Source organism: Mytilus galloprovincialis, chromosome 1 (genome assembly GCF_965363235.1).
Source record: "Mytilus galloprovincialis chromosome 1, xbMytGall1.hap1.1, whole genome shotgun sequence".
Classification (NCBI taxonomy): domain Eukaryota; kingdom Metazoa; phylum Mollusca; class Bivalvia; order Mytilida; family Mytilidae; genus Mytilus; species Mytilus galloprovincialis.
Genome location: NC_134838.1, coordinates 24,348,638 through 24,367,467, shown reverse-complemented (window position 1 = coordinate 24,367,467; position 18,830 = coordinate 24,348,638). Strand labels below are relative to the sequence as shown.

General features: G+C 33.8%; 1 protein-coding gene across 4 annotated transcripts in view; it reads right to left on the bottom strand.

Annotated features, from left to right (window-relative positions):
* Positions 1–18,830, bottom strand: part of LOC143070563 (uncharacterized) — a 187,004-nt gene that overhangs the window by 149,471 nt on the left and 18,703 nt on the right. For all 4 annotated transcript variants that reach the window (XR_012976586.1, XR_012976585.1, XM_076244816.1 and 1 more), the window contains exon 2: positions 4,688–5,428. Coding sequence is in view for 2 of the 4 variants with exons in the window: in XM_076244816.1 (XP_076100931.1) it covers positions 4,688–5,394 (707 nt within the window). In the remaining 2 variants the exon portion in view is untranslated. The remainder of the gene's footprint in view (positions 1–4,687; positions 5,429–18,830) is intronic.

Here is an 18,830-nt window from a genome sequence, read left to right as displayed (position 1 = left end):
TTAGATAATAGTGTTAAGGAAATGAATATTCAAAAATAAATAGGTACGTCATATCCTAGAAAAATATCTAACGAAACGAACTGTATATATTGACAAGTTTTGCATGGATTATAAACAATATTTTTTTGAGAAATAAGTGCGACCTGAACCTGGGTCGCAATTCCGAACGTTTTGAAATAGGAACAATCCGTAGCTCTATGGTCCGCAAATAGTCAAAAAAATAACATAAGGACCTAAGAGCTACGGTTCCGCAGCTAATCCGTGTTAAGAGAGAGCCATATCTCTTGCACGTTAAAGACGACCTTGTAGATTTCGAAAAAGAGCAGGATAATGCCGCTACAAGGCAGCACTCGCACTCGCAAAGTGGAAAGGGATTAATATAAGTTGCAAAACTTGTTTCCCAATCCACTATAAATAAATATGTTTAAACGAAACTAACTAAAAGCCTTGTTCGTGTACAAAAAAACAAATATGTAACACGTAAATAAACAACAACTATTGAATTAAAGGCTCCTGACTAGGAAGAGTAAATATTTCGAATAAAAAGAATACACGAAATTGATGCAGACACTATTTGGTAGTCATTGTGTTCCAAAACCTGTCTCACCTGTATTATACAATCAATCTTGACACAAAACAACTTTTTGATTTATTATTCTGATTTGTGGACCATGTTAACTTTCACAATAAAGTGGAAGCATAGACAGTGTTAGTCGATGAAAGCACGTGATTTTCTTATACGAGCTTTCCTGAAGTATCGAAACTTCTGAATTTGTGTTTCTGAGCCAATTTTTGAAATAAAAATAGGATATTTTCAAAATATGGTCAGTTTTAATTGATGCTTCAAATAATTGTGATATACGAGTAAGCCAATGTATCAAAACAAATAAAAGTTTGTTACGAGCCACTATTTAGTATTAAAAGATGGCATGTTGACAATCTAAATTGATGCAGACAGAAACTTGTAGTCATGTGGTCCAATATTGCAGACTTTTGTATCATGCGATCCATCCTGACATAACAAAATACTGATTTACCATGCGATTATTATACTATCGATCTGTAAGTCTAATGTATTCAGCAGTTGTAATTAAACCTTTTTGTTATTTTCGTCTACATTTTTGTGCATTTACTTAAGAAATGAATGCATATTTTTGTAGTTTTATTGGCGTGTAAAAGGGTTGACCGAAGCACATTTTGTATGAAGCGCGGTAGCGCTTCATACAAAAAATGTGCGCACGGTCAACCCTTTTACACGCCAATAAAACTACAAAAATATGCATTCAATGCTTATAATTACATTTTCTAAACACGCGTGGATGTATTTTTTAATCATATTTAGATTGGTGTGATGAGCGGGTCACGATGTCAATTATCATTCACCTGGGGCACTTTATCCTGAACACTTAAAAACTTAAAAACTCATTAATAAATCAACAATTTAATAGTTTAAATAACAAATTTAACAATGAAATCACTTGAAAACTGTCAGAATCATTAATTCATTTCAAAACAAATATATTTAACAAAAATGTCCGTGTCCTATTTCTAGTGCGTAGTCATTTCTGTACTGATACACAATTCAAGTGTGCGTGTCTAGACTAACTTTGATGTGTAGTTGTGCTTGGGAGGTTGATATGGAATGAACAGCTAGAAAACATAGAATTATTCATAATTCCTGCACTATTCAGAGTGCTTGTCAAGTTGGCAGTATTCTGACTCGAAGGAATAACATTTTGATCGACGAAACCTGAGTTAGGACAGAGAGCGGTCGAAGTTGGAGCAGTCGGTTGAACTGAGGTGACATCATTACCAGTTGCAATTCTCGACAAGGTAAGACTTAGTGATTTTTTCTGGCCTACGGAACAGTGACGGTTGTAACTTCTTATGGATGATTCATTTCGATGCCCAGTCATATACATTATATGTCTCAATTCATGTCCGGCGTCGTTCATACATTGTATTGCTGTCGCTCGTAAGCAGTGAGCAGTGTAAACCTTACTACATTTTGCATTCTTGCAAATATCCGACATTAAACCACTGTATGTACGCTTAGCTAATGCTTGTGTTGTATACCATACGCTTGCACCGCTGCTGACATCCAAGTCCTTTACAATGCTATTGAAAAGGGATTTGGCATTTGGGTCTGTTTTTGCTATGAGTTCTTTCAATGCAGAAAGTGGACAAAATCTCTTTTCAGCCACATTGGAATACATGAACTTATCTGAAGGGGCTTCTTCACTTGACACACCACCCTGAATGTTTTTCTGGGTTGTTTCATGATTAACCATGACATACTCGTCACCATCTGCATCTATTTTGAAGTCAAAAGAGTTTAAATTCAGCTGGTGGTGGAACTCTAAACCTCTAGATACAAAATGAATGGCCAGACAATACCATACTTTTAATCTAAGTAGAACAGCATCTTCAGTGTTGCTAAAACATATGTGCTTATCAACCGGAGGTCTTCAAGTTCAATGATATCCTTGTGGTTTGTTGGCCGTGAAAGTCCACTTGCAACCATCATTTTGAGTGTACTATCCAAAATAACATTGCTCTGTCTAAATTCATTGTCTTTCACAATGTCAATTTCTCTGTTTATGTCGGTCAAGTGCCTGTTAAGAGCAGCCCTCACATTTTTCAACGAATTTTTGTGGTACACGCCAGCATGTTCTTGGGGCATAGATTGTGCTCTTTTTTCTGTGTGTTTAGGTTTTGCCTCTGCATAAAAATGGCGGAGTTTGTTGTTGAGGTCTACTTTAGTGACGGTGTTGAAATCCGTATGTCCACCCGAACTTTCAAGACACCATTCTGAAGAAAAAAAATTTAACAATATTACATGTATACTGTACAGTACTATAGTGTATTCAAAAATAACTGTTAAATTTTCATCTCATATAAATAAATGTACATGTACATATCTATTGATTGATTTGAGTCATTATAACATATATTTTATAGTGTGCAACTGTTTTTCTATGATGTAATGTTACACTATTGTTTTCAGTTAGGGTGAAGGATGGTACCTATAAAAACATTTAAACTCCCTGCATTTTTCTTTTTTGCACCTGTCCTAAGTCATGAACCTGATGTTCAGTAGTACTTGTGATTTGTTAAAGTGTTTGATTAGTTTTTCTCCAAATGAATTTTATGATAATTCATCATTTGTTACACTTTTATACATGTACATGTAGCAATAGAATGTTCCTTCGTGACAGTCTCAACAATGCATTGTAAAAAAAACAACATTTTTTTGGTGTATCTCTAATTTTCATAGATCTAGCAAAACATTGGTTAGCTTTCTTGTTACACACACCTTGGTAGTATAATGGTTATTACAACTGTTGTAATCAACAGGAAATCAGGGTTCGAATCCCTGCTAAGGTTTACATTTAAAGAAAGTTATCTAAGGTTTTTTTTTGTTTTAGTATTTTTTCTCCAGTATATATTATATTGCTGGGCTCTGGATTCTGTAAATTCAGAATTAATTGCAATGTTTTTTAAATTTATATTAAAACACTTTTTTAATTAAAAAATATGCATCATAAACTATTCATATACAGTAAATTAAACGCACCCTGAAACAGTTTGACTCCCCATTTTGTGTTGCTTTTTGTCGATTTAGACTGATGGAAATTTTCCTTGAGGGACTGCAGCTCATTCTCTTCCATTTTCTTAAATCTTTTAGGGCAGGATGGCAAACCAGATTCCAGGGTCTGTAAATCAGTAGATGGACCGGGCTGGATTGTTTCTTCTGCCAGTTCTGGCTCAGATGGTGGGATGGTCTGCTCAGGAAATAGCTCAATTTCTGTGTCTATCATTTCCACAGGTTGCAGCTCAAAAAGGCCAATGTTTGCAAGCATGTATTCTTCATCATCAGATGAAATTTCTGGTGGAAGATTCACCAGATATTTACCCAGACTGTTCTGATCTGACATTGTTGATGCAAAATTTGCTATTAGCAGTAGCAGACGATTTTTTTTTCTTCACTTCCGATATTAAAACATAAGTTATTTTTACTAACGATCTATACGACAACATTTCTTTATTTCAGTTATTTAGATATTTATTATTGTGTTGGATTTTTAAAAACAATCTTTATTAATAATGAAAACTACAACTCGGAAACATGTAAATTACATAGTCGGCATTTGTGTGGATTTGTGTACATAATCGATCAATAAAAAAGTAGTTCCGGTAGTTGAAATTGTATTGGCTGATAAAATGTAGCTTTCATATGATATTGACCAATCAGAATTTAGGACTGATATGAAATTTACATCTAATGTAATTATTAAGATATAATATTTGAATAACCTAAATCAAATATGCTATAACAGGAGTTTTTATATATTAAAGTTTAAAAGTCATAGAGAGTCATTATTGTGTCTTAAATTATTTGACAATCACATGTTGACAAATGACATGTAAAACTGATTTTGTAAAATATTATGATTTAGTGTTATTGTTAACAGCTTAACGTATATCCTTCGAGAAAGTTATAGAATAAAAAACACACATAATATATACGTGTTTAGTAGAGATCCGTTCAAGCGGCACTCCAATGATCATTTTATCTTATATGATATACACCGTACAAGTTCACGTAATAGTTAAGGGAAACAATGAAGTTGTGTTGTAAAAATAACAATCAATGTGTATCTTAATGTTTTAGTTTCCTACAAACCTTAAATCAGGGACTGTGTTTTCATCACGAGGACGTTGAAAAGACACTCTGTCATCTGTACTGAGGAACTCCGACTCCATATGCTGCTGTAATATGTGTCGTTTAGAATTATCTTTTGAATTAGAAATGTTTCTTGTGATATTCAAATGATGTATTCCTGCTTTTCCCCTTTCTAATTCGACAAGAAATGAAACACCACAACTCTTTACATTTCTATCATGTCCAACTAAATTATTCATATGTTTAGTATTGACTCCTTTCGAATTGAATTCGCCTACAGTATTTTTATTGTCAGAAACATCATTCACATTTGTTGCTAAGATGTATTGGGTTTCATTCGAAAAGTTTTCAACGGTCTCTTCCACATTTTCAGAATCTGTATCCTCCGAAATATTTTCTTGTTCACTGCTCGTTATAGTCTCTTCTTCGGAACTGTCTGCCCATTCGGAACCAGATTCTATCCAAGGTGTGATGCCTGTTATTTTTTTTCTATAAATACTTTCAGCATTTTCAACAAACGTGTTGATGATATAATCTGAATGCATATATCTGAGATGTTTTCCTAATTGACTATAATGCGTAAATGTTAACGGACATATACTACAGGGAACGCGTGGTTGTTTTGCATGGACATAAAGATGACCTCTTAAACTGTACTTATTCTCAAAAGGGATACGACAAAATGAACACCAATGTTGTCGTTCCATGTTGCAATATGAATTGTTCCGTTTCTTGTAAGACCTAAAAAAAAATGTCATTGTAATGTACTCTCAATTTTCTTAGTAATATATGCAAATACATTAAGTAAGTTAAAAGATATAATATGCATTTAAAAACTTTCAACCAACCGTGTCGACAGTGTAGTTGAAAAATAGACGGCGCTTGTGTGGTCGTGTTTGACATTTGACCAAAATTAATATCATAACTCAAAGGTTGTATTCCGTTCTACTCTAACTTTAAACACCAGGATGATTGCATTTGAAACACTCTTTTTTGATAAATTTATGCACATTTTACAGTTCTAGAGATATCCTGATTACGTTTGCTAAAACAGCACATAATGAGCGAAAAAAGGAATTGGTAAAATAATGAATTGATTGATTTGGATTGATAAATATCTAGTTGCAAACATGTCATGCATGTTTAGGACAAGAACAAATCCACAATGCAAACACTATGTTTAACCTGTTATAGAGACTGTCCGAGACGAAGATGGACGTGGCTGAGTACCTGCTCATCCCGCAAAGCCAAACGGACACCCTTCTTTAACAAGGGCACCACGGGCAATCGGATAAAAATCTAAAGGACTATATTTCTATTCATCTGTCACACATAAGGTGATTTGGGAAATGCATGGCCGGGACTAGTACTTACTGTGAAAATACCATTAGCAAGGACATGATGAAAATGTAAGTTTTGTCCTACAGTACTTTGCAAAAAAGGTTGTGTTCAAAAAGTGAGAAAAAACAGCTCACCCTAAATAAATTGTCCGTACTATCAACCTGTGTAAATGAATACTCTACAGCAAAAAGAAATCACTGGAACAAATACAGGGAATCATATCCCAATAATATTACTATTCATTCTATGCTACACACAGTTTATATTTCCCACATTATCATGACCTTCAAACGAACTTACACAATACCTTTTTTATGTAACTAAGATAAGATATCTGATTAAATATTGTGCATGGATGCTACCTCATTGACTTATGAATATTGTATGGTTATTTGTACAACGAAAGTAATTAAAAATTACGGGCCTCGATATGTTTTCACAAAAACACGAAGGTATATTTTGCACATTACCAACTGGATTAATATGATGATATGATGATTAAATAATATTTCATCGAGATACATTTTGTCAGCATGCAATTTAAATGAACAAGCAGATATGATCTTTGCATTTTGCAATCTTACTTAAACGTTGTTTACTAAAACCCTATGAATTATATGTCTTTATTGATAACGGTTAAGGTTATCCTTATTAGGTATGACCCAGCGAACATGTTTGTTCATACCATTATTTTACTATATGTAACGTTATATAAAGTCAACATAAGTATACTCTGTTCAAAAGTCATAAATCGATTGAGAGAACACAAATCCGGATAACAAACTTAAACCGAGGGACACACATCAACTATCTAAGAGGAAAACAACAAAACAACAGACACACTGACGTGCAACAAAAACAAATGCCAACATACATATAAACGAATTATAATAGATAACAACTGCCATATTCCTAGGTACAAGATATTTACAGGATGTTTTGTCTACAAAAGACTCATCTATGACCCTCAATACTGTTAAAAGCCAGCCAACAAATGTACAAAGTTGAAGAGCACTGAGGACCAAAAATTCCTAACAGTTTGCAAAATACAAAACAAGTAATCGATACCTGATGTATAAAAGCCTAAGTATTTCAAACATTCAAAGTTGTGCTAACTATTAATGTATAATTATGATAATTTATGTCAACACATAATTGGTGAAGACTGGGCTCGTGATACCCTAGGGCAATAAAAACTCTTCCAGCAGTGGAATCGACCAAGTGGTTGTAAATAAACTCATCATAGATACCAGGATTGATATCTCGTATTTGCACCAGACGAGCCTTTCGTCTACAAAAGACTTATCAGCGACACTCGAATACAAAAATGTTAAAAGAGTCAAATAAAGTACGAAGTTGAAGAGCACTTATGACCAAACCTCCTAAAAGTTTTGTAAAATACAGCTAAGGTACTCTATTCCTGAGGTGAAAAAGCCTTAGTATTTCATATTTCAAAGTTGTTTACACTTTTAATTTATAAGTATGACCATATCAATGATAACTCATGTCAACATAGAAGTGCTGGGCTGTCTTATCTGGAACTTATAACGTAATGTTAAAACCATATAAAGAATAGACAAATCATCATTACGAAATAACAAAACCACATTAGGTAATGAAACAACTACATTATATGGAACGCCACAACTGTCTTATGTGGAACTCTGATATTACGTTATGTTGTCCTACTATAACTTAATGATATTTTGTCTTTACTTAATATGGTTTTGACATTACGTAATGATGTTTTATATAACTCAATATGGAATAGTCATTACTTAATGATATTTTGATATTACACGACATGGTTTCGTATTGACTTTATATAGTTTTGGCATTACTCAATACGGTTTTGTCATTATTCAATGTGGTTTCACTATTATTAAATGTGGTTGCGTCATTATTCAATGTGGTTTAAACATTACTTAATGTGAATATGACTTAACGTTATGTAGTTGTTTCATTACACGATGTGGTTTTGTTATTTCGTAATGATGATCTGCCTATTCTTTATATGGTTTTAATATTACGTAATGATGTTTCACAATTTGACGATTTTACACTACATGATGTGTTTGTTTCATTATTTGATGTGGTCCTGTCATTCTTTGATGTGGTTATGCCATTACTTGATGAGGTAAAACCACGTGACCAATTCGGAAAAACCCTGTTTTTTTTTAGATAGATTATAATGTTGTATACTATGAATAAAGGCAACAGTAGTATACCGCTGTTCAAAACTCATAAATCCATGGACAAAACACAAAATCGGGGTAACAAACTAAAACTGAGGGAAACGCATTAAATATAAAAAGAGAACAACGACACAACATTAAAATGTAACACACACACACACAGAAACGGACTATGAGTGTAGCTATCAACCGAATTAGAATTCAAATTAAAGTTCGGGTTACTGTTAAGGAAAACTATGAGTCAGTCTTCGATTTCGAATTCAAGCCATCATTATAAAATTAAAGTTCTAGTAAGCATTGCGTTTCTAAAGGTAGCGTTCTAGTTACAACTTTGAATCTGAGTCACTTTTTGAGGTAGAGTTTGAGTAAGATTCGAATTTAAGTCTCATTTAGATTAATTAAGATTTCGAGTTGAAATTCGAGCTATCTTATATGAGTTCGTATTTAAATTTTCTATCGCGGACCAAGAGCTTTTGCTAGGGCTTCCGAAAAGAGGGCTCCGAGGAATGCGTACAAACTGAGATAAACAATGTTACAGTATACAAAACGCAACATAGAAGTTGAAATAAAGTTAGATGTGGTGTGATTGCCAATTGCCATCAGAGTTTAAATGCAGTGGATGTACGAAATCATGTATAGGCAACCGTACAGCCTTCAACACATCGTATAGTCAATCTACAAAAAAAATATGACACACATGATTCAACGACAACAGTTGAACTTCATGCTCCTGACTTGGGGCAAGTTTATAAAGAAAGTGCACGTGGCGGAGTTTAACATGTATGTAAGCGCTAAATATTAACTTAACATCGGACTGTTGTAGTAGTGTAACAGCACAACATGAGAACAAAATGTAAAATAGACAAAGTGATACTCCCCGCAGTTCACTCTAAAGCAACTGTATTATAACAAAGTCAACGTATATATATGTAGGACTTTCCTTGGGATATTATTGTGTCTGGGAGACACAATTGCTGCCCCTGCAGATGCAAAGTGAAATTTAAAAATAACTATAACATTCAACTGCTTATACCCAAGAAAATGAGTTCAATTACCTCCCAAAAGAGCAATAAAACTAAAAACCCTGACCACATGCACACCTTCAATATATGTTCAAACAGACAGTAAAGAGAAATCTTCCTAAGATTCAAACTGTAGGATAAGTTATTCGGAATAACTATATTCCCATAATTGGACGGACGGGCGGATGGGGTTGAAACAATATCCCCCCCCCACACTTTCAGTTGCGGGGGCAGTTTCAATTGGCCGACTCAATAGACCGCTATGACTGGGTAATATAAATACATCGGGGTGATCTCAGGTGCTCCAAAAATTTAAGAGCTTCTGCTCGATGTTAGGCACCCGTCGTGTTATTCGTGAAAGTACAAACCCAGTGATTTGCTTTTATTTGGTAGTTCACATTCGAGGAAAAGATGATGGTTACGACAACTGGAACATATCCGTCGTCACATGTGAAACAGATATTCAAAAAAAATAATATCTCAATTAGTGAGAGGTAGATCCGAGAATTCAATTGATAATCAAAGTACGGAATTACTGAAATTGGATGACCGCAAGTTCTTGTGGATGGTCCGACAAACACTTGTTTCAGAAAAAAAATTCACATCTCTATACCTGTAAGTGAGGTTAATGTACAGATATAATTTTATTCTGGGACAAGTTCGTGCGTGGATGATAAATTAATGACAGGGAATTCATCCTTACAGTAATGGCTATTATATTGTAGTGATACAAATCAGTATACTTTGGTTTATTGTTATATATTATATTAATACTTGGATATTACAGGTACATGTACAAATAATTTTCATGCATTTGTATATCATTTTATTCTACTATATTGATAATAGTGCAGTGTAAGTATTTGTTGGACGCGTCACTCTTCTGAAATAATTTGATTTTTCTAATAGAATGGATTTGAGTAGCCTTCGTATTTTCCCGCAAAAAATGTTTAACCATCCATGCAGAGTTATCGTTCCTTGAGATTGCAAACGTTCTTGAGATATACTCCCGCATGCGTGTGCATATATATTAATGATGTTTCAGTTATATTTATATACATTTAATAATACATTTTGATATTATCAATTTATCTTCTTTAAAAAGTATTTGATGAGTATTCATTGAAGAAATGAATTTATAACAATCGATAAGGAATATTCGTTTGCACTTGATGATGTCTAAGTATCATCATGTTTATAGATCGGTTAAAAACCTAAAACGAATATTACGTAATGGAAATCTAGGCGATAGCAATACACCGGAATGCCCTCACGGTCATCCGCTGTAAAACGATTGACATTCGTTTATGTTTAAATGATCATTCACGTAAAAAACATGGGAGACTTCTTATTTTATAGTATTGATGCTTTGTCGGTTAGTCCAAGCCCTCATCACCCCTATCCCCAACCTCCTCCCCCATTTCCCTGTAACTTGAGTGTGGGTTGATTTAAAGTATCTCATTTGTTAACAGTAAAGTACAAGTCTTTTGATTTGTGTCGAGTCTCCGCATTAATTGTAGCGGCAGTGAGACATAACAAACCTATATTTCGTCGTCGAATAGCGGCGTTGGCGTCTCCATCGTTTAGATCGTTAGGTTTCTAGGTTTTTTTTTACATTTTTCATTTCGGGACATTTTATAGCGTACCATGGGGCATGGGTTTTGCTCATTAAACTATTTTGACATGATAAATTTTTGGAAACCACAATGAAGTGTTTTACAACTTGTATAGGAGTTATTCCTCAATATCAAGAAAAAACATCTATAGAAAAAAAAACGTTTTTTTTTTAATTTTGCTTTTACCGATAAATGTATCTATAAATGAACAGCCGGTAAACATTACGTTTTACACCGACAGTAGCAATATCAGGCGAAACACAGGGTTCCGCAGAATATTTTACAAAATTATATAACACTGCTTCTATTAAAGAACTAAGAGGAAAACGGTAGAACTAAGTGATTTGGGAATATCCCAATTATGTCCGAAGTACTGTAAACTTTTAGTACTATTTTCTTATTATTCTCTGCCATTCCCCTTTTTTCATGCCAAAAAACTCTGAACAACCATTCGAACTTTAATTTAAACTTTTACTCTATGGATAGCGATACCCGCCCAAAGCACATAAAACAATCGACATATTTAAATCTGTTTAAAAATAGAACATATTTTTTCCGAAATTATCACGTGATTTTACCTCACCAAGTAATGGGATAACCACATCAAGGAATGACAAGACCACATCAAATATTGAAACAAACACATCATGCAGTGTAAAATCGTAAAATTTGGAAACATCATTACGTAATGTTAAAACCATATAAAGAATAGGCAAATCATCATTACGAAATAACAAAACCACATCGTGTAATGAAACAACTACATAACTTTAAGTTACATTCACATCAAGTAATGTTAAAACCACATTTACTTATGACACAACCACATTAAATAATGGTGAAACCACATCGAGTAATGACAAAACCATATTGAGTAATGACACAACTATATCAAGTCAATACGAAACCATATCGTGTAATATCATAACATCATTACGTAATGTCAAAACTATTTTAAGTAAAGACAAAATATCATCAAGTAATAGTAAGATAACATAACGTAATATCAGAGTTCCACATAAGACAGCTGTGACGTTCCATAACATTACGTTAAGTCACATACACATCAAGTAATGTTAAAACCACATTGACTAATGACGCAACCATATTAAATAATGGTGAAACAACATCGAGTAATGACAACACCATATTAAGTAATGACAAAACTATATCAAGTCAATACGAAACCATATCGTGTAATATCGAAATATCATTAAGTAATGACTATTCCATACTGAACTATATTAAAACATCATTACGTAATGTCAAAACCATATTAGGTAAAGACAAAATATCATTAGATAATAATAAAACAACATAAAGTAATATCAGAGTTCCACATAAGACAGCTGTGGCGTTCTATAGATACCCTCCAGTGGCATCGACCCAGTGGTTAAAAGTAAACATATCATAGAAACCAGGTCTGAAATTTTGTATTTGCGCCAGACATACGAAACGTCTTCAAAAAAACTCATCAGTGGAGCTCGAATATTTTTTTTTTTAAAGTTAGGTTGATCTGATTTTATGGCTTACCAAACCTACGGCTTATAAGACAACACTATGTGACGGAAATATTGTTGTTTTATATAACTACGTGACAGAAATAATATTGTATTATATAACTATGTGACAGAAATACTATTATATAATATAAGTTGCTATCTAAAAATTTAAAACCACCATGTTAATAATGACAAGTCTGGTTACAACCAGGCATGTTCACATACTTGTCCAGTAGCATACCGGACATGTTAACAGGTCTTATTATGACCGGTCCTGTGAAATGACCTTAGGACAGGTATATTTTAGACAGATTGTTAATTTTAACACTTTTAATATTAGAACTGATATATGGTTTTAAAAAACGATACTGGTATTGATTTATTTTCCATAACAGCAACCGACTATTATATTCTTTACATTGATATTTGTTAAGAATTGGACATGAGTTCCCGCTACCGCTCTCTATGTAAACGATTTTCGCCCATCATTTAACTCAACTGGTGAATACAACAAACTACCCTAGTTGAATCTCCCTACTTTCGATGGAGATATACTGTATAGCGGGTTATTGTCGAGGGATGTACATTTTCGCTTTTTTTTTGGAAAGAACAAAATCGCAAAAATAAATTCCGCCAATTTAAAAGTGCACATGCAAAGGAATGATACAAGTTTTGAATCCGCCAAAATAATAACCACCAAAATATTTCGTATAAAATCGTTACATTTTACACCCTCGAAAATTACCCGCTATACGGTTCTTCAATAGCAGTCATTTTGGGGCTCATTTTAGACAACTGTCCATACCAACCCTACCTTGATCAATGTCCAAAAATTCCATTATTTTAAATCAGTGAAGGGTTTTGTGATCACTAATGCAAACTTTGAAAAGGTAAGTTCACTATAACATGAAAGATATGGTAAGCAACATAAAATTACACAGAGGTATATGCAGGAACTTATTGCTATTATGTCGTCTAGATACATACTTTTCAGCCTCCGATATTTTTATAATAACATTGAAATTTACATACGAGTTGTAGCATCATTAGGACAAAGTGACGATTCCTACGAAGCGCTGTTAGTACCAATAATATTGAACAAACTACCAGGGGAAATTTGAAAAAAACCTTGTGAGAGAATTGGGGTCTTCTAACATACGCTTGGCCAACTTACGAAAGGGCATATTTAATGAATAAAATATCACGGAAGCCGGTTACTCAATAGACAGCCTTGAAAATCCTACAGCTACTCCAGCAATTTTGACAAACACGGAACCGTGCAATCGACAACAAAGTCACATCCAACCAAATAAGGTTCACAAAAATGCTAACTTCCATTTTAAACCGTGTGTTTATTGCTGCGAGTCTCACACCTCAGTAAATTGTACCAAACAACTGGAATATAAAGACCGGATGTGTATATAAAAAAGAGACCACTTATGTTTTATCTGTTAAGAACATCACAACTTGGTTGATTGTCAGTCAATTAAATCATGCAGAAATTGTCAAAATCGACATCACACGAGTCTGCTTAAAGATAATATACAAATAGATAATCAAGACAATGTAAACGTAAGTACCATACAACACAAAGCGAAGGAATCGGGCAGATATTGAGGATGTCCACCATTACTTCTTCGTTCTTCGTTTGTCCAAAATACACATCATATAGAAAAACCTTATTCAATAATATTGACTGGCTATCTTGAAACTTTGTTTTGGATACAAAATTGATTTGCGGACACTTGGAACTTTTGAAAGAAAAAAATATTCAAATTTTCAAACATGTTCCAAATTTCATAAAAAGGTCAAACAGATTTGTTCATGCCTTGATTGAGCGTTATTGTTACTGGCACGGAACATCATTGTCATCATCACAGAATAATATGACTTTTCATACTTTTTCTTTCCTCTTTTTTTCTCTCTCTCCTCTTTTTACCTATGAAAGCTAGTATTATATTCTTACTGTTTGCTTTATATGTATGTCCATTATATTATACCATTATTCAAATTCAATATTGTATTATGGAGAACACTTCATAAGTATGATTTATTTGTGTCTAATCCATTTTGCTATAATTCTGCAAATAAAATATGTTTAACTAACATGTTTAACCCCGCCACATTATTTAAGTATGTGCCTGTCCCAAGTCAGGAGCCTGTAATTCAGTGGTTGTCGTTTGTTTATGTGTTACATATTTGTTTTTCGTTCATTTTTTTATTTAAATAAGGCCGTTAGATTTCTCGTTTGAATTGTTTTACATTGTCTTATCGGGGCCTTTTATAGCTGACTATGCCATATGGGCTTTGCTCATTGTTAAAGTTCGTACGGTGACCTATAGTTGTTAATGTCTGTTTCATTTGGTCTCTTGTGGACAGTTGTCTCATTGGCAATCATACCACATCTTCTTTTTTATATTGAAAGATGTAGTTGATACTTATACCCTAATGAGTTTAATCGTGCTTTAGTATAGACTATGAACCTTTTTTATGTTTTTCGTGTGAATTATCAAAGACAGTTATATATTTAAAGTTTCATATTTATCAGAGACAGTAAAAGTAAAATTTTCAGCATTTTTTGTAATTTAATTCATTTGCGTGCCCCAGAATGTTAAGGATTGCAAATGAGGTGTTTCGGCTACCGCTCTCTATGTACACGAAGTCACCGTAGTTGTGACATTAACTATTGAGAGTTCAAATACAAGTATCATTGCAAGCAGACGTTCATATTTTTACACTGGAATAATATACAATTAGAAAGGACCTAACAAGAACACCAATATTTTTTAATACAAACATTGACTTTAGACCATTCAAATGAAGCTAAAGACTACTTCGTTCGAAAATTAGACAAGAATCTGACCATTGTATAATTGAAAGGAATTCACTTATAAATGTAACGCAAATAAACTAAAACTTGAGCTTTACAAAGAATTAACCTCGAGTTTTAAATGTGGAATTAAGGCTTCACCGAGTTCAATGATGAAATACCTAAACTTAAAAACAAGTGTTAACAGAATGAACTCAACATCCGGTAATTCCACCAAGTTAAATGGAAATATAAACCACCTTAACGCCCAGTGGCAAATATTGCAGGACGAGAACAAGTTAACAATAAATACAAATGTTATGTCTTGTAAAAGATGCCATTTTGTATGGTGATCGGGGAAGTTTATACTGCCACTAGAAAATGAGGGTATATTGGATAGGGACAGACATTTTGCAACAGACCACCTACGGACCCTCAAGAGTTGTTGCAAGGGTTCATAGCGTGCAAAGAGCGTGGCACTCTCTTTACACGAGGCATCGGATGTAACGTCCCCATTCTGACCGGACATGGCTGCAAATTTGATAAATCCCGCACAGACAAATGAACGTCCAACTTTGGCAAGTGTTCTACTGTCGATCGGAAGAAGACCAAGTGACCCTTATTCCCCTAGTCACCCTTGGGGCAAACTGAATAGAAGAAGATACACTGTGCATTTGAGTATATTATGCTGTTCTAACTAACTTTTTGGACTTTTATATCACTATATAAAGGTAAGTCTACCTTAAGAATAAACATTAAACTTGTATATGATAAATGCTGGTATTTATTTCTATTTTTAATTTACTATGACTGGCCAGTCAATAAATGAAGAAAATTATATACATATTGGCCCTGTCAGCTACCACAATACTTAATTTATTTAAAACCCGAAACGAAACGATGACGATGTTGTGAACGCATTTTTGGTACGTGATCGTTGTTCGGTATTTAGATAAACCGCGATGTTTTGAATATAAAATTCGTCTTTTGACGTTCTCAGTGCCCCTGAGTATTGTGACGTTACAATTGACCTTTGACGTTCTACACAATCAACAAGATTTGTGTGTAGAAGCCATAAATGTCCCTTTGGCAGCAAGAGGGTTAAGCTCAAAATTTTACTTTTAAACAGGTATGTAAAAGGGACCATTTTTCAATGAAATGATAGGGAAAATGGAGGTGTTGAAATATTTTTATCGGAATATTAAAGAAACGTTGCGGGAATTTCTCGCTACATTGAAGACCTGTTGGTGACTTTCTGCTGTTGTTTTTTTATTTGGTCGGGTTGTTGTCTCTTTGACACATTCCCCATTTCCATTCTCAATGTTATGTTCTATGACAATTGGTCCAAAACTGTAATATCAAAAGCTGGAATATAGCTTCAAAGAATGAGCCAATAAAAAACATAGGTCACCGATAAGGAAAAAAAAATATTTTGCCTTAAAACCCAAATTTTGGCGGGAAAATGGTGAAAATGGCTGAAATGTCATTTTGACCCTTTAACAAATACGGATAATAACGAAAATATTCTATAAGTCACATAACTACAATGATTTAACATTTCTAATCAATCAAAATATTTAAAAAAAAATTTCGAATTTACGACAAATACTTTTGTAATTCATGCGTGAAGTTATGCGCAGTCGAATAGTCCCGAACCACCTTAAAGGATGTATTTGTATTTTATTTACAGAGTTTCAGTAATTATTTTGTCTAAAACGGTGAAATCCGGTGACTGATATTTTTTGGAGTTTGAGTCTATCTATACTATTAAACGAGAAGACCTCATTTTGTGTGTCGCTTATCTTCCTCCCACAATAAATCAATCATCATGCCTCTATGTCCTATAGGTACCATGCATAGTCGCATTTATCATCCATTCTTATGACTATTCAGTTTGGGTTAATTGGGAGAAAAACGAAAATTAAGGTGTCAGACCACCAATTACTCCCTCAAATTTAGAACGTATGTAAAAGTAGGCCTACTCGGGACAAAAAATAGTGCATTTGATGTCATTGTTTACTTAAACTACCTAACAAATTTGCAGAAATGAAACTTTTGGTGAAAGAGAAATATATTAAGACCATTTTGAGCCCAAATTTACTTGTCTATGAGTTGAAATTAAAAATTGAGGATTAATGCGCTCCATAGTATACTAATTTAAGATTTCAAGAAAACCAGGGGTTATTTTTAGTGGTACATCCATTCGGAAGGTCTCTTCTTTCTTATATGGCTTTAAAGGTATGCCGAAAATTGGCATGAAGAAAGGTGATACATGTACGATTCAGGACATACCTGGTTTGTAAGAGGTTAAACTTAAGATAAAAAATTTAGAAAGCTATGAAAATTGCAAAATTTGGTTGAACAGATAGGGACTTTTAATTGGTGGTTTGACACCTTTAAGGGAAATGCGCTGAAACCTCAAATTCAGAAAACAATTGATTTTTTTTACTTAACTGATCATATGAAGTGATAGTAGTCACATTTCAATCTTTTTTGGGGCAAAAAGTCACATATTGCAAACTTAGAGCCTTAACTTGAATTTGTGCTATTTTTAGCTTTTCCCACCCTGACAATATGCTTTACATAAAAAAAAATGTCCCAAATTGTTATAAATGCACAGTAAGTTGTTTCTGTGGTATCAACATTAAAGCATGGTTATTTTACTACCAAAAAAAGTTGTTGTCATCAAGATTTAATGAAATTAGTTGATTTTTATCCCTTATCACTGGGGTAAATGTGATCTCCGTAACTGCAGTTACGTATATCCAAAGATGGCGGACGATGTTTCTGGTCAATATTTCTTTTGTCAATTGTGTTATAATTCTGTATTATTCTTCGGTATTTCGTGTCTTATCTAAAGTATTACTACGTTTGAAACTTACATACAACGTTTCTTGTCATAGTTCAACCGCTAAATGGAGAAATCATCATTTAAAAAAATCTCGAGGATATGGGTAACTGTAAAGGCTGATATCCGTAACTGTAATAAATGGTTATAGAAGGATATCCGTAACTGTTGAATCTTGTTGTTTCTGCTTCATTCATTATCCTCGATTAAATAGTTCGGACCATCATTTATTTCGGAAATAAATCTGTCATAAATTCGTCAAAATAGTTATCAAAGGTACCAGGATTATAATTCAATATGCCAGACGCGCGTTTCATCTTCATAAGACCCATCAGTGAAGCTCATATCAAAACAGTTAAAAAGCCAAAACAAGAACAAAGTTGAAGAGCATTGAGGACCCAAAATTCCAAAATAATTGTGTCAAATACGGCTTATGTAATCTCAATCTAATTAAAACCCGATCTCTCATTGCTCCCATTTTCTTATATGTCGCGTGGTATCCCACGCGACATATCAAAAAACGGGAGCGATGAGAGATCGGGTTTTAATTAGATTGATGTAATCTACTCTTGGGAAAAGAAAATCCTGAGTTTTTCGAAAAATTCAAAATTTTGTACACAGGAAAGTTATTAAAATGACATATAACTGACATTCATGTCAACACCGAAGTGCTGACTACAGGGCTGGTGATACCCCCGGGGACGAAACGTCCACCAGCAGTGCATGCCATGGCATCGACCTAGTGGTGTAAAATAGTTATCAAAGGTACCCGGATTATTATTTAATACGCCAGACGCGCGTTTTGTCTTC